Below are 17453 nucleotides of genomic sequence, written 5' to 3'. Positions count from 1 at the left end.
ACTCAAAATATTGAAAGAGAACTGAGCGTAGCACAAAGCAAATAGAAATGACTTGTATGTAGTGGTGATGTGTTGTTTCTCATATTGCCAGTGAGATACGCACACATTCATGACCATATGACAGTAAATAGAAACGCACATGATATTGGAACCAACACACACACATATAGATGCAACAATATTAAAGTGCACGCATATGTGTCGGTTACGGTTTGCCTGCTCCACATATGTCAAATTTACTCGATTCATCGAAATATTCTAATTGACCGTTTAAAATCTGGATAGATGGGCCGAATTTAAATAGAATACGCAAATAAAAAAAACATTTGAATACATATAAAAATGGACATTCAATTCATTCACTCATATCTATTAAAATGTTCTTGACATTTTGAAACATGCGCAAGTTCTGGTATTGTTTGATGTTAAGATTCTGAATGGAGACACCTCATTTTATTTCATTTTCAAATTTTCTTGGACAGTTTCTGTTTATTTTTTTTTATTTTTTAGATTATTTGTGACAATTTGCGATTTCCATTTTTTAAAATAATGAATTATGCCAATAGAAATTTATTATATCTTTATAAATTGCATTACTCTTTTGTATTTCGGTTCCATTCAATTACAATTTCATTTATTATTGTGACAAATAGATGTCATTACTTGCTGCGTATCAAATTAAACTTATTTTATATTCTGAATTGAATTTTAAAACATACTATTTGAATAAGAGTGTATTTCTCACATTCAATTGGACTGAATTTTGAATTGAAGTATGTTTTTTCTTCACTTTTTACGAATGTGCTTTCTTAAATTGTTCACTTTATTGCAATTGAGCTCCATATGCAACAAGGTTTAAATTTATTAGCTAATTGAATCAATTAAATTCAAAATTTATGGGTTTGTTTTTACTTCGAACGTATTGAAGATTAGCGATTCTTGGAAATTGAGTTTGAAAACAAAATCTTACGATTCAATATCGTGTAAAGATCAAGCCCAAAGTCGAAAATAGGATAAGATTCAAATATACACTTGAAAATTAGTTTATTACAGTGCATATATGAAGCAGTGTTTGGGAAACTTTTGAAAATTATATCATATTAGCCAACTTTTATCAGAGACTGTTTCTCAGAGCAGTGGAAGAGCGCTAAGAAGAGCCGAAAGAGCACTGAGGAGTAGAGATCCCCTCAGTGAGGAACAAATGATTAAAAGTTAAACAAGAACTAACATCATAATATTATTAATTATGAATTGAATGTCCGAGAATGAATGTGAGACTTCTCCTGAGAGTTTATTGAAATGTAACACCGCCATACAAAAATTGCTGACAGTCAGCATTTTTTGTATGACGGTGTTACATTTCAATAAACTCTCAGGAGAAGTCTCACATTCATTCTCGGACAATCAATTTATCTCTGAGAAATGGTCTCTGGCTTTTGTAATAAACCTAAACAAAAGTGTGATAAACGATAAAATGTAGTAAACCCTAAAAACATGTTTTTTTCTTATGAAATTTCACTTGTTTTACTTGGAAGAAAGATTTTCAACTCTTTTGAAAAAAAAATTCCGAAAGTTACAATTAAGAAAAAAATTACGATGCACATATATGGAGTTCCTGTATTCAGTCAAAAAACTGGTTAATTCACACAGTTAATTTCAACATAAATTCAGTTCCAAGAATTAGAGGAAGAAAAATACATCTATAAATTTACTCGTTGATTTAAGGAGTAATGGCTGATTGAGTTACAATGGCGTTGTCAGCTTGCGTGGATTCAGATTACGTTTCACCTTTAATTAGACCATCATTGCGGCACGTGCCAAAGTCAAACTGTTGATCCTTTATTGATACTCTGTAAAACTGTTTTGATGAGGTCTGCCAAGGGCGTTCATGATTTGACTATTGTTCGGTAATTAAATTTCGCTTATCCTACTTGTTGGAATCGTATCAATTGAGAATTTCTTTGGCCATTCTACCTAATTAGACTCAAATAGAATCGAACTGCATTATTGGACCAAAATTTATAAAGTACAAAAATGAAATTCATATAACCTACATTCTGGTTTTGTTATCGTATTGAATTTCAATGCGACCCGATTCTGATCGTCGAGAAATTGAATATTTTCGGCACAATGAATCTTTTTAAAGAGATACCAAATTAGAATCATATCATTTTAGCGCCAAAGGCTATAAACCATAATTATGCGCATGCTTGATAATAAGGAATGCCTTTTACTTACTATTTTTATAAATTACGAAAAAAATTCCTCACAAAAAAGAGTAGTTCATTAAGCTAATCGAAGGCGTTGCTAGCATAAATAAAGCAATGGCATTTGCTAACGCACGATTGAGCTCCAAACCAGTTTTCGCCATATAAATTTAGTTAATCATATATTGAAACAAATGCAATCTTACACAAAATACATACGCTCCACATTTCAACGTATCGTCTGCTCTATACTTATCTGTATACGTCGTGAAGCTCCGCCCAATTTTCTCCAGTTTTATTACGTTGTCTAGTTCATTGCATGTATGTTCGCTATGTGATTCATACGAATAACGCGTTTGGTTTACGTTAATCTAAGTACATGCTTTTCGTGTATATATGAAAATTGACTGTAGGTGCTTGCGTTACATTAAATCATTATTTGAGTTGCGCCCATTTAAAATCACTGTGTGTCAACGAAACGGTTAGAATGTTATTCATGAGACAATTTGTTGATGAAATTTCGTACAAACAATAATTTGCTTGTATATAAATTCTTTCAAACATAACCAAAACTCAATTGAATGCAATGAAAACGTTTTGGTTTGAATAAAGATATTTTTAGATTCAAATTCAACATATTCTTGTGGAAGTACGACCGATGTTTAAAATACAATCAATATCTGAAACAAAAACCAAAAACTCATCTTAAAACATTCAAATGAAAAGTTTTCTGGGAACTGATCTGTTCGTAAATAGACGAAAAACGATCAAATTGGTATCGAAAGACGAAAATAATGAACATTCGTACTATATAAATTCTACTTTCCTTATCATACCAAAGAGGATATTATTTTTTTCAATTAAATTGAGATCTCTAATCGTTTATATTATCGGCCACAGTCAATATGATAAAATATGCGGAATGTTGTGAATCTGTTCAAAGTCATTCTAACACAATTAGTTTTGTACTTGTCTAGATTCGCAAAACAATTCGAAGGATTTAGTTGAAAGAAAAAAAAAATATACAAAAGACAGCAAATTTTCGTATGTTTATAGCTACGTGATGACCCTCATCTTGTTGGTTTTTTAAAACAAAGACAAGCTATATTCAGTCAAAATTGCCACAACAACAATAAAATCATAAGAGAACGAAAGAGGGAGAGAGAGAGAGAGAGAGTGAAAAGTTAAAATTGCAAAAATCTCGCAATGGCTTTGCTAATGCAAATTTCAACCAGAACAAAAAAAAATGCAACACATTTTTTGGTTGAAGTGCAATCCATGCATTTTATTTTGTCGAATGAAATGTTTTCACTTTTTGCAAAGCATGTTTGTTTTTATGTTGAGATTTGTTTTTTCGCGGTGGCTTTTTTTACAAAGCTGTTCAAGTAGCAACAAAAATAAAACATTTTTGTAAATGAGCATTAACAGACACAGTAAATGAATTGAAATTATTAACGCCAAATAACCACATAATATATACGTAAAGAGAGAGTACAGTAACACGCCGATAATTGTTTGTTTCTTTTTTACACTTTTTTTTGTATATTTCAATGGTGTGCAACACATTGACAAAATGCACAGTGGCAATGCTTCATTCGCAGCACAAAAGGTGTCAAATTGCAAAATAAAAATGCACCCAATTTAAGAAAATGTATACTTATAACAACCATATAACTGATTAGTTATGAGAGAATGACGTCATAATTGGTTTGTGCCAAAAAAAAAAATTGAATATAATTCCATTGATCGAGCACTTCAAATTGGGTTATGGAAATATGCGGCAAATAGACCTCATTTTCTATTTGCCACATTCCGTTTTTTTGTCTGCATTGGTTCGAGTGATATTTCGACATTTCAATTTGGAACATCATTCTGAATTTACTTGGAACGAGAATGCGATGAATTATGCATTCGTATTTTTGAAAACCACTTTTCAATTCCAAATGAAAAAGATGATGAAAATAGTGCATAAATAAAAAATGAAACGTGTTCATCATAATTCATAATAATCTGAGGTGACACAAAACTTTGTTGAAAAATGGCTTGTCAACTGTGCGTGAACGTACCACAAAACCCAAATTAAAATGAAGTCGTTGCGTCTACCTTGTTAGCCATTTGAATGAAGAACAGTGGCTTGCATCGATTCTGCATGGTATGAGATTTCACCAAACAGTATATCAAGAGTGAGGTGGTGCCGAATGCTTACGCTCGCATTCGTAGTATATGTGCAGGTTTCTCGTGTGCGTATTCAAAGCACACAAAACGGCATCACCAACGAAACGACAGAAGAAAATCAGCCGAAACATACAATTTAAATTGGCTGTTGAGCAAACCCAAGTTGTTAGCGCGAAAGCGGGTGTGATCGTTGTACATAAGCCGTCGTTGTGCACATTCAACATACATTCCGAAAGCGAGAAGGGAATAGCAATAGAGAGAGAGAGAGAACCGCGACAACGACGACGGACCGAATGAAATGTGTACGAACGTGTTGTAGCGCATCACCCAGTAACGACACTGATCGTTCACAACAAGGAACAGCAACCGTGTCACAATTTGAATTTATCAACTTTGTGAGAAACAACAAACTGTTTAGTTACAGACCGATTTTCAAACAATAAACATCGTTTATGCGTTTGCTGCACACAAATCGAAAGAGAGAGAGAAAAGTGTTTCGTTTACATATTGCAAACAACAAAAAAGATAAATGTTATTATTTTTGGTAAACTGAAACCAAAAATCAAGTGCAATAAAATCAACGAAGTGGAATAGATGCCAAATATCAACATTGTCGGCTGATTAATTTGTTTTTTTTTTTAAATAAATAAACTTAATTTTGTGTTGCTCACATTAGTGTTCAGTTAATATAGCTATAATTTGTTGATTAGAATATTGATAGTAAACATATTATTTTCGTACGCATTTTTACGGCAAAAGAAACAATTTGTCAATGGCTTGAGTTAAGTAAAAAAAATGCTACTAAGTATAACGCGTAAATTAGAATAATTCAGAATTACTTGTAGGAATAAAGTCGCAAAAGTGTAGAAATATCTTCAGTATCTTGAACGCATTTAACATTTCGATGAGAGAATAAAAGTGACAAGAGTCAGAAAATAGCAACAACGAACAGTGTGAGAAAAAGCGAAACAAAAAAGAAACATAGAGCTAATAAACGGCAGTTGTTGATTGAAACAAATTTGTGACGACAGCATAAGCAATGTGATCACTCAGAATAAATATGTTATTGCGTACACAATTTATTTTCGATTAATTTGCAAAGGACACACACTGACAACAGCGAATCGAAAATACCGACGTCCTATCAAATTGTCATATGTATGTTTGTTTGAGCGAAGAAAAAAAAACGGCGTATCAGGACAAAATTTAACACCTCACTGGCATTTTAATCACAAGCAGAGAGTAATCAAATTTAACGCACTTTTTTATACGATTGTAGTGTCTTAATCAAAATTGCGATTTTTTTTCTATCGATAATAATATTAAAAGGCATCAGAATAAACTAGAAAAAGGAAACGCTATCAAAAAACAATTAAAGTAGAAACAAAGTTATTGACACTGTATTTTGTTTTGATAGCTAAAGAAATTTTGCTGGAAAATTTGAAATTGAATTTGATTTGTGGTGAGATATAAATACAATTAATTAAGCTCGATAGATAAAAAGTGAGTTAAGAAGGAGTAATAAAGTAATCGTCAAAGGAATTACACCACATAATACATGAAAAGTAAGTAAACACCTTATTCTAATAAATTTGCCGTCGGGAAGCACTTGACTCAAGATATAGCATTTGCAATTGCATTATTATTATTGGGGGGCGTTTACCTCGTTTTTATAATCACACACAAACCAAATGCCCAAAACAAAAAAAAATACCGCATTTATTGCCTTCGAAATATTTGTGAACCCTTCACGATGTGAACCCATTCACAAATTTCAATTTCAATCGATAAAAACATTTGCTGGCGTGTAATTATAAAAACGAGTGCATGGACAAAGACGTTCCACTTTTAAAGAGAGACTTTTGTTATTTAAATTCAATAGCTAATTAAAAATCTCATTCTAAAATGTATAAGACTTTTTACCATATACAAGAATTTAATTGATTTTTTTTCTCAATTCCCATGAAATAGTGTTAACGAACTTAGAATTGGATGGCTTGCAGCCGATAAGTATCTATGCCGATCCAAAGCAATTGCATTCTGTAAGTTTACCATATCTTTGCCACAAAATTATTTTCACATTTTTTTCTTCTTCAATTTACCATATGACCAATTACGTCATTTTAATTCTGTCATCAAAGTATTTATTTCAATTTGAAACATAACCCATGTAAGAAACTAAAAAAAAAGTGTTGCTCGCGATGTCAATGAAAGGATATCATATCTTTTTGAACATGTTTTAATCTATATTAAATTTCAATGTCTCACCATCAGACCAATAATTCATTTGGGAAAAAAACATAAATTTAAATTCACGCTAAGTAGCAAACGCCAAAATAACTAATAGACAAGTCGGCCGCTTTGACGTGATTACGTTTTATCTACGTGTTGTTTATAATATTGTAACAATTAGGAAAACATATAAATAAACTAGTTAAATGCGATAAATCAGCCGAAAATGACATTGGCCCTTGAGGTTTTTCAGAGAAAGGAACGAAATGATCATAATTTCATCCAATTTGTGTTCACTAAAAATTAACTTATCTAATGTTCAATAAAAGTCAATGTAAATGATATTCAATTAAATTTCTTCATATATTTTCGTGGCCAAAGTCGACTTTTTTCATTGCGGGTTTTGTGTGGAGTCAAATAAATTATTGACAAATGCTAAAAAAATGTTAATCGACTTTTCGAACTCTGCCAAAATTTGCTAAAAACAAAAAAAAAAGAATCTCTACTTTTTTTGAAAGACGATTTTTCAAGAGAATGCAAAACAGACATTAGGTGTATAACGGAGTCAGGTCATGCAAAAAGTCAGATCAATGAATTAGCCCCAAGCAATTCGTTTTTTGCTCGAGTTTTTCACGTAGACATTTTTCTCATTTTTTTGTCACTGTTGACTATATTACGTATTATAAATTGGTGTAGATTAATTCGATGGAAACGAGACGTATACAATTTAAACTCATGCATATATGCCTCATGCATCGAAATCTGAGTGTGTAGGTGTTTATCGGGATTAAAAACAGTTTTTTCAATGAAAATCGGTGCCATTTTTTGACATACACACAACAAGAACACAGTCAGTATACACAAAAGTCGTGCTAGATCTTCAGACTTCGAGATGTTTTTTTTCTCGCTGTGTGTTTTCTCAATCATGAATATTATCGTCGATTTTGTTGTTCGGCCTAATGTGCGAGTATGTGTGTGTATGTGAGAGAGAGCACCTAGTGCCACTTTCGTTTTGTGCCGTGATAATTTGTGCATCCAGAGAATGAATGTGATATATTAAGAACAGCTGGCACTTTCACCAAAATCCATTTTGTGTGCTATCGAAAATGAATTCTCTAAAGACCGCGTTTTATTTTCAAATTTACAAACATTTCGACGATCGTCTTTCATTCCTTTTTTTTTTCTCAATTTGAAATTTGTCTCTTGCTCTCTCCTCTCTATTTATCAGCTTTGTATTCATAAAAGATCACTTAATCAAAGAAAAACGAGAGGGAGAGAGGATGCGCACGGCTTATCATTAGTATAGAAAAGAAGGCCAAATCTAAAGTGATAGCTTTATTTTATTTCTTTTTATTTTTATATTTGTATTCAAATTTGTTGTTCGGTTATTTTAATGCGGCAGTGATTTGAAATTGTCGCGATTACGCAGCACAAAATCAGCTATTTTCATGCCATTTGCCAAGGCACTGATTATGACTGTTTTTTTTTTCTTTCGTTGAAAGTATGTTTTATATGTCGACAACTACAATGATGGAGGCAATCGCGATTAAATGTAGGTAATTCATGTGTGTTCTAAACAAACACCAACTTTCAGGGGGTTCTTCTATTTATGCAACACTTTCCGACCTTCTTATCATATTTCAATTGAAACAATAGTGCCGCTTTTTTTCCCATTAAGTTTTTGCGCGCTTGAGCGTTGATTACGCGCATTATGAAAAAACACATACACACACACACTTATCAAGTGTCGTATGAAATGAAGTAAAATGAAGAAAAGAAAAGACTGAAAAAGGAAACAATGAAATATAAATAATATTCATCTTGTGCACTTAATCGTTTATCGTATGTATTGCAATGCATGTGATGGGCTTGCGTCCCCGTCAAAACACCAATGCATTTATATAAATCCCGTATAATCACGAAATAATACAAACAATACATATTTGTCAAAAAGGCACAAGCCTTCGAACAATATCGAACAACAAATATGCATAATTTGCAAACTGAGTATAGCTAAAGCATGATTTCATGTACGTAATCGACTCTGTGCGAATGTATCAAAAGCTAATTTCAAAGGTATTTTGCGAAGTTTGACAGTTTTTTTTTCACTTCTGCCTCTTTCTCTTGCTGTCACTGATTTTACGTTCGATCACATGGAACTACATGTGCATTTTCGCAACTATCCGATTTTTTTTTTTCTATTGCCAAATTAGCTAAAGAGAGAGAAAAAAAATTATTCACGAGTTGCAATTTTATAATTTTATCGATTTTCATTCAATTCATTTTCAACATGAGAAATAATTTTTGCGAATTTCACCAGTTGATCAAGTGCAATGCAGTCGTTAATATCGTTTCATCGACGACCGGAAATATTATTCATCGATTTATTTATTCTTAATTGGCCATAATCGAAAAAAACTCAAACGTGCTGCTCATTTTAATACTACATTCATTGTTTGTATCTTCAATTCTCGTCGCAAAATCTGCTGATGATCTCGTTTTTTATCACGCGCCAGTGTTTTCTTAAGTGCTGTTATTTGGGCGAGTTTGACAGAAATTTGCAATAATTTTTATTTAAAAAAAACAAAAACATACACTCACAAAATCGGCCTGATGTGTGATTCAACGTGATTGACGATTTTGTTCGTGGTGTAAATAAAGAAACAAAACTCGTGTGATAGTTTAGACTTCAAAATATTGTAAATGTGCGTGTATTCGTAGTTTCGGAATGTTCAAAACTACGTTGTAACACACCGTCGACGAGAAAAAAAAAATCGTTTCGTATTTTTTCTGGTAAATTTAGCACATTCAATTCGAATCGAATCACATTCATTCATTCAAGACAGTTTGTCGCGCTTTCGATTTGATCTGCTCACCAAAAAATGTGATCTTTTTGTATTTTATACATGAAATCACAACAAACACATATATTGTCATCCATATTTTTTTTTCTATTGTTTTTGTTTCGTTCGTCTGCTGATTATTGTGAATTTGTATTGTGACATATTTTATGCAGTTTTTTTTTTCTTCTTCTTCATTCAAAAATTGTTAATGAGTGTATTGACTTCAGCGATCTCCGAGTGTGTTCGAATTTCATAACAGTGTATATTGAAGTGATTGTTATCGGGATTGATCGAATTCGAGCATAAATAAAACACCCATATCGAAAGAAAGCAATTATAATTTTCTGCTTCTGAATTGATATTTGATAAACAGTAGTGTTGGACAGTAAATATCGTTGCATTCTTTTGGTTACATTGACTCCAGCAAAATGCAGTGTCAGGAACAACGCACTTGGATATTCAGTTTATTTAAATAATCAAATACGATTTTCATTTCATTCGAATGCAGAAAACGGCAGAAAACGATATCATTCAACTTATATTGTTTTCACATTAACGATTAGTAAGAAGATAACAATGGCACAGGGACGTTGATCTCACTCCTTTTTTTTAATTCAGAGGTGCGTTGAAAGAAAGAGAACGAATCGCAGTGAAAATCGCCGACGTAAGCATATCTTACACAAATGAAATACAACGCGTTGCTTGTTTAAAGATTTTGACCAGTGAACAAACAATTTTCTTTTTATTATGACTGTTTGGTTAACTGAATTGACGCACGATAACACATGAATATTGTCGCTGGCTCAAAGATTTTCACTTTCTCAATAAAATAAAAAAAATAAAACCCAAAGTAGGTCAAGCCAAAGGGAATTTGGTGGTTGAAATTTACAGTTCATATTGATTTCGATGATTTTTTTTCTCGTATTTCTATTTTTTTAATTGACATCAAAGTGTCTTTCTAATTGCATTAATAATATGTTGTATGTATTTCTTACAGACAATGAGCCGATTCAAGCCAGAGTCATATCTCGATCGTGGTAAGTTTTATTCAATAATTTTCAACACAATCAATGATTCATAAAGTGCAAAATGAACCGATTTCTTGTACATACATATTTGTTGCGCAAATTCAGCAAAAAATGTATTATAATTGTGAAAAAAAAACTGTTCCCATTGCTTGGAATTGGGGCTTTGAAATGAGAACACCTCACATTTTTTCAGAAATTGCATAACATTTTGACCAAAAATGCATATTACAAAACTAATTGATTGATCTAATTAATAACACAAAAAATAGGGTGTGATATATCAAAGATGTCATATACTGGATATATTGACAATCGATACACAGATTTGAACATAACGGCTGTACCAACATCAACGACGCATTCAGATCCATTGAACTTGATGCCAAGTGAAAATCACAGTTCGACAACTGGTAATGTGATCCAGAACAGTGCAAACAATACAAGCCAACACAACAACAATAACAACAGTCAGATGAACAACAACCATGTGAATCATGGCATCAAGACAGAGAACCAATCACCGCCAAGTAATTTGACAGTCGTCGACGAACAAGACTCATCCAGGTATGTTTTGAATAAATGTTTTTTTTTGTTCTGCAATTTAAAAAAAAATGGAGTAAATAAACTCATGTTTACGAAATAAAATGTTCACCCTTTTCTATCTCTCTCTTTCACTGCCTGTCTGTCTCTCTTTTGCATACAGCTTGGTCAACTCATCAAAAAGAAGTAACGTGAACGAGAAACCGCCATACAGCTACGTCGCATTGATTGCAATGGCCATTGAGGTACATAATTCTTTTATAGAGTCACCATATTTTGCACGTCTTGTATAATTGTTTTGTTTAAACGCCACTGGATGAATGCATGCCCAAGTTTTGTGAAACGTTCTCAACGGTTTCAAGATCGTGTAATCTGCTGACATGAAACGTTTTGAGCACGTTTCACAACTCATTGTCGATCGTCTCAATTTCGCGCATTCACGTTTGATGATAAAATGTGTTCCATTTATGAGGCTTGGATGTTTACCTATAAACCAAAGAAATTGTTCATTTTACGAAAGTTCCTATTTGTTGGACATATATTTCAAAAAACTATTTTGCATTTTTCATTCAAATTACGTAGAATTCACCACAGCGACGGGCCACATTGAGCGAAATCTATGCGTATATTACGACAAATTTTCCATATTTTGAGAAGAATAAGAAAGGATGGCAGAATTCGATTCGGCATAATCTCAGTTTAAACGAGTGTTTCATCAAAGTCGCTCGAGATGGTGGCGGTGAAAGAAAAGGCAACTACTGGACACTAAGCAGTCGTAAGTATACACACACACACACTCACAATTCGCATGTAATTCAATGTGATTGTTTATTAAATGAATTTCATTTTATGCGTATTCACTTCAGATGCTCACTACGAAGAGATGTTTGAAAATGGCAATTTCCGTCGTCGACGACGAATGAAACGCACGTATAATCGAACATCAGCCGCTCATATTTCACGACTCTACGAAACACCATACAATCCAAATTATACAACGTCGGCTCGTATGTATGCAAATCCATCGTATCGCTACAGCTATCCAGATCCGGCGTAAGTTATTAAATTAAACTCTGGAAAAAACACAAACTTTTCACAAAACATTTTCAAATTACAGTCTCACATCGCAATGGTTGAATCCACAATCAATGAATGCATACCAGTCGTGTCCATCACGAAACAGTTTTGGATATGGATCTCAAATTCCGTCAGCAGTACAATCGATTAACAGTTTTCCATCATTGCCCAACAATATCGGTGAGTAACTGTGATTTTTTATGTTGGCACATTCTCTGATCGCGGCCATTGCTCATTTTCTATTTTAAAACTAGTTTCAGGTAGTACATCGCCGACTGCCCGACGTCTTGATTATCCGTACTCATACGATTCTGCAAGTAAGTTCTACTTGAAGATTTTGATTGGTGAACGAAAGTATTAACTTTTTGTTTGTTGTTTTGCAAATTACAGTTGGTCTTCCGATGGTTAAAGAAGAACATGGTCAACTGAATATTTCATCAACACAAGTAGCTGTGTCTTCGCCGTATTCGATTCAACAACGCTATATGTCACCTGTGCCGCATTCGTCGCAGCCATAATTTTTGGCATCTCATTCACTTCCGAACGATTCATTTGTCTGAAGACAATTTCCAAGAAAATACAAAGTTACACACCGTTGTGTATTTAGAAACATTAAAACTAGCGACTACTTTTCTCAATTGTTAAAAATGTACGCATATTATTAGGTTAGGAACAATTTTCGTGATTATTTAAATCCGAATTTCAATTTATTTATTCAATTACAAATGTTGGTTATGTACTAGAATAACCAATATCGTATTTAATAGCACTAAGTAAATGAAGATTTAATTCGCTACTTTCCCTACTTGATTTTTCAATTTTGTTTTTAATTTTATAGTTTTAGAACAAAAAAAAACGATAACAAATTAATTGTAATCGTTGCTGACAGTGTACCAAGGTACAAATTCTTTCAAAGACTATGCAAATGCCGTGCAAAAATGTTCCATTAGAAATGGTCAGCATGAAATTAGTTAAAATCCATAAATGTATAATGTGCAAGTTTTGATTCAAAATCAAATAGGTTATAGTGAATGTTTGTAATATTCGTATGATATTTGGTTAATAAAAAAAACAGAACAATAACAATACAAATCCAAAAAAAAAATTTCAAGTATTTTTATTTCATTCTGATGCATGCAAGCATCAGATGAGGCATATCATTTAATTTTTTATCCAGGACATACTTTTAAGAAAAAAATGGTAAGAATTTATAGCCAATTCTCCAGAAGCATAGCTGGGCAGACTGAAAAATTCAGGGAGGGATTGGGGGGGGGGGGTAATTTTCTCAAAAACTCCTAGCAAAATAGGAAAATTTCATCTATGATCCAAAAACCCTAGCAAAATGAGAAAAATTCTATCCAAAATCATGAATTTTGTAAAGGGGTAACGCAAAAATTTGATGATTTTGTAAAGGGGTAACGCAAAAATTTGATGCCTCAGCAGGGGGTAGTCCCCCCCCCTGTCTGCCCAGCTATGTCCAGAAGACTCCAGATAGACCTTTTTTCGGGGTTTAATTTTTGTCAATGACAAATTTCAACGAGAAATTTGGAATTCCGATGAGACTTTGTTCCGATCCGAACACAAATCAACGTCATCGATTGAAAATTACCAGGAGACTAAAAACAAATCGCTTCCGTTTTTCCTTCCGTATGAACAGAAGAAAATAAATTTGTCAACGTTTAAGAATATTTGATGTAAGTTTAGTACGCTCAATACGCTTGATATGATTAAATGATCACAAATTGTGAATTAATTCCCAATGGACTTTAAAATGTGTATAAAGTGTTGTCTGATCTCTTTTTTTTCGTTTTTCTCTTCTCTGTCTCATAATGTGTGTTGCAAATGTTACTTGGTATGCTGTATTCAATTGACATACCGTTAAATGTTTTTGGTTAATTTTTTCTATGTTTGTGGCCCTCTTGATCGAAACATTAGTTGTCAGTTGAGGCCATAAATTAAGTTCACTGTCTCTTTAAATTTGTGCATTTCAAAAATATAAAAAGGCGCTAAACATGAGCACTTAACCTCTAGCCCCAGCCATTTCCAATTTTCTAATTTTCTACTGTGTCGTCAGTTGATAGATAAAAAGTGATCTATTTTTGTCACTGAATCTCTCTTCTTTTAAAATGTTGATACATGACTGTTGTTTGATAAAATGCTTTTCACCGACGACGATTAATACGAAAATGGAATCGATGCACGTCGTTAGACACCGCGACTGAGACTTGTCTCCTCCGATAAAATCTAATTTTGTGAAGAAAAAAAGATGTGTATGAATAGCAATTTTCAATGAATTTAAAGATTCGTGAAACCACCTCTCGATTCACAATTATTTAACATAATAATGTGTTAAATAGTAAACAAAATCCGCGCACGCCATAATTTACTATGTAATTTCTGTATAATAAACACGTTCAAAATATTTACAAAACAAAAAATTATATATTTACAAATAGTAAGTAAATCAAAACATTTGATTTAGATGATTTACATAAAACATGATCAACAGCCTCACATGCAACACTCTCAACTCTGCAAACATAAGCAGAAGCCAAAGTAATATGTTCGTTGGTGACAAACATTGATTTGGTTTTCCGGCGGTAGTTTTCCGCTTCTCGACTTTTTTCTTAGTACATATTCTATAAAAACTTTCCTGCCTATTTGCTTACTTTTAATAGAAGACGTTGATTTAAACGTATTTTTTAATCAAATTTATTTTAAATTCTTCTTAAATATAAACTTCTATCTTTGAATTGTCCATCTATTTTATGATTTCTTTACTTATCTGTTTGATGATCCAAAAAAAATCCCATTTAAACGGCAATTTGATATATGTCAGACAAATGTTTATTTATAAAACACCAAAAAATCGTAACAAAATATAACAACAACTTCTCTGTAGAAAAATAAACAAGCAACAGCTTCATTCAATTGAAAAATTGGGGTAGCTCTTCTGTTTTATACATTTTTAAATATTATACACACTTGTTATGATAATACATGTCCTTTGCATTGTCACTCTTTTTAAATACAATTTTCTTATCAGCATCGTTTTCTAATTGTTAATTAATTATTGAGAGATCTTTAGAGAGAAACGAAATAAAAAAAAATGTATCAATTTATAAAAATGTTGAAACAAGATGATGTACCATAGAAAAATTAAGTGAATTTGTGACAAATCACACCTTGAAATTTGGATGCCGGCGTTATAGGTTAACGGGGAAAATATTTGATATTTTATTGACTATTTGAAAATAATGTTAAAGAACGTAATAAAAATGTTCATAAAATTTTGAAACGGTTGTGAATGCAAACGGGAATATAAAACATATGAAAATCGTTTGAATAGCAAGCACAAGAATGAAAATTCAAAACGGCAAATTACGTTTGACGAATCGAATTAAGAGCAGTCAAGTTAAGCAATTATGGAAGTAATTTTGTGAGAGCGTGAGCTCTTTGGCACTGTTATTATTTTGAATTCCGCAGCCGCGAAAATATGCCCGTTTGGATTGAAAATTGCATAAATAAAAATATTCATTTAATATATGGACTGGGGCAAATCTCACAATTTGTGTGTACGGAGTGTGTTTTTTGTGTCCTCTTTGCACGTTCATTCTCTTTTCCTGCATTTTATAGCCAATCTTATTTATAGTATGAACCGACAAAAAAAGAATGGAGTGAAATACCAGCATATGGAGCGCTGGTTGTTTCAGTTCTTTTTTATCGATTGTGGAACTTTGGCATACGAACAAAGTTTGCACATACAGAACTATTGTTATTCGGTCTTTCCTTTTTTTTCGGTCTCCCTTTCTTTCTCTATCGCCTACAAAAAGTGACGCAAAAGAATCAAGCAAAATAAATTTACGAACTTACTGAAAAAAAAAGAAAAAGAAGAAGAAGAAGAACAGCAGCAGCAGCAGCAACAACAAATCAAAATAAAAAAAGTGGGAATTTTATACTGTGAGTTGCTTTGCTTTATGGCTATCCGGTGCAGCAACCAAATAAAAAACCATTGCATACGCTATTTTTAAAGACAATGAAAAATCACGTACCATTTGCATTAATTTCTTCATTTCTCCCTCCCACATCATTCATTTGCGAATACACAAGTCACATAAGTCGTTTCACGATTTTATAACCGGCCGTGGCGGCGATTCAGATTTTATACTTTTTTTCTCTTTTTCTCTGTTTTTTCATATATTCTATATAGATTTTGTATTTCTTCAATTTTGTTTACGTTCATCTCGGTATCAAATGCAACTTGAAACCTTCCATGCGATTGTTTTGATGCACTACTATTTTTACTTCTACGTCAGCCAAAATCTCATTTCAATTTCAGTGTGTAAACAAGATGGTCCATCAATCAATGAAATTGTTGACGAAAAATGAACAATAATAGCGTCGAAAAATGTTTTGAATATGCACCAAGTACAAATTATTTAATAATTATATGTTTTTTCCTGTTTCACTTCCAAATGGATCTCATTATTCTGCATCTTTCCAACATGTTGTAATTCTTGCACATTTCTCCACTTGCTTTGTCTGTGGTCTTTTGCAACCATATTCAATTGTGTCATCGTTTTTTTTGTCATTTTACAGGACAATATGTAACACAGTGTACGGAAAATAAAGTTGCGTGTGAGAAAATGTCGCAATAATCAAAAGAAATGTGATAACAGGTAATTTAACTATTTATTTTCATCATTTTTCGACTCAATTTGATGATAGTTGGTCATAAAGTCATTCTCATCGCCAGCGATGATTTTATTATACCTAGAAAATAATTTGATCTTTGTTTTCCGTGGATGCAAATTCGTGTGTCAGTATTGCATTCGAAACTTAAATGTTAATTTGAAGAATAAACTATTTCGAAATTATGAAATTGTAATACTGGTCATGAAGTGCTCATTTTACTTAGATGTTCCGTTTTCCGAATTGAAAACTGAGTGAACGATCACGTACAAGTAATACGACACTTTTCTAGCTCTAGCTTTCACGTATAAATAAGATGAAAAAGAAAAAAAACTGCCTGCAAAAATAAAGTGAGGGAATTAAACCGGAAAGAGGCCCCGAAACCGACGATCTTTGACACATTAGTGACTGTACGGAAAAACAACAAACTACTGTACTCAAAAGAAATGGAATTGAACTCAAGCTATCGATCGTTTAGAATCCGTAGCAAATATTTGCCTTTGATCAGTGAACAAAATGAACAAAATGTATATGTGCTGATAGCACAGACCCTTTTAATCTACCAACACATACCATATACGAATGATTCTTATCTTTTCGCATGAAATATATTTGCTTATGATTAGATTAGAACACTTTCAGTGACGAAATAACAGCAC

General features: G+C 32.6%; 1 protein-coding gene across 2 annotated transcripts; it reads left to right on the top strand.

Annotated features, from left to right (window-relative positions):
* Nucleotides 1–4797: 4797 nt before the first annotated feature.
* LOC116340524 (forkhead box protein L2-like) lies at nucleotides 4798–13168 on the top strand. Of its 2 annotated transcripts, XM_031767072.1 has the most exons (10): nucleotides 4798–5947; nucleotides 6354–6424; nucleotides 10455–10494; nucleotides 10755–11049; nucleotides 11189–11270; nucleotides 11608–11800; nucleotides 11892–12078; nucleotides 12143–12282; nucleotides 12357–12419; nucleotides 12493–13168. In XM_031767072.1, the coding sequence occupies exons 1-10, from the start codon at nucleotides 5941–5943 to the stop codon at nucleotides 12618–12620; spliced, it is 1206 nt and encodes a 401-aa protein (XP_031622932.1). In that variant the 5' UTR covers nucleotides 4798–5940; the 3' UTR covers nucleotides 12621–13168. The 2 variants fall into 2 exon arrangements, with proteins under 2 accessions (XP_031622932.1, XP_031622933.1); XM_031767073.1 differs by lacking the exons at nucleotides 4798–5947; nucleotides 6354–6424 and adding an exon at nucleotides 9751–10121.
* Nucleotides 13169–17453: the final 4285 nt, after the last annotated feature.

Source organism: Contarinia nasturtii, unplaced genomic scaffold (assembly GCF_009176525.2).
Source record: "Contarinia nasturtii isolate CC-2019 unplaced genomic scaffold, AAFC_CNas_1.1 Cnas_scaffold_695, whole genome shotgun sequence".
Classification (NCBI taxonomy): domain Eukaryota; kingdom Metazoa; phylum Arthropoda; class Insecta; order Diptera; family Cecidomyiidae; genus Contarinia; species Contarinia nasturtii.
Note: the sequence above shows the minus strand (reverse complement) of the source record. Positions and strands in the feature narration are given on the sequence as shown.

Coding starts and splice junctions, on each gene's coding strand:
- LOC116340524 (XM_031767072.1), top strand. Junction 11,271..11,607: donor TGATTGCAATGGCCATTGAG/GTACATAATTCT, acceptor CAAATTACGTAG/AATTCACCACAGCGACGGGC. Junction 12,420..12,492: donor GTACTCATACGATTCTGCAA/GTAAGTTCTACT, acceptor TGCAAATTACAG/TTGGTCTTCCGATGGTTAAA.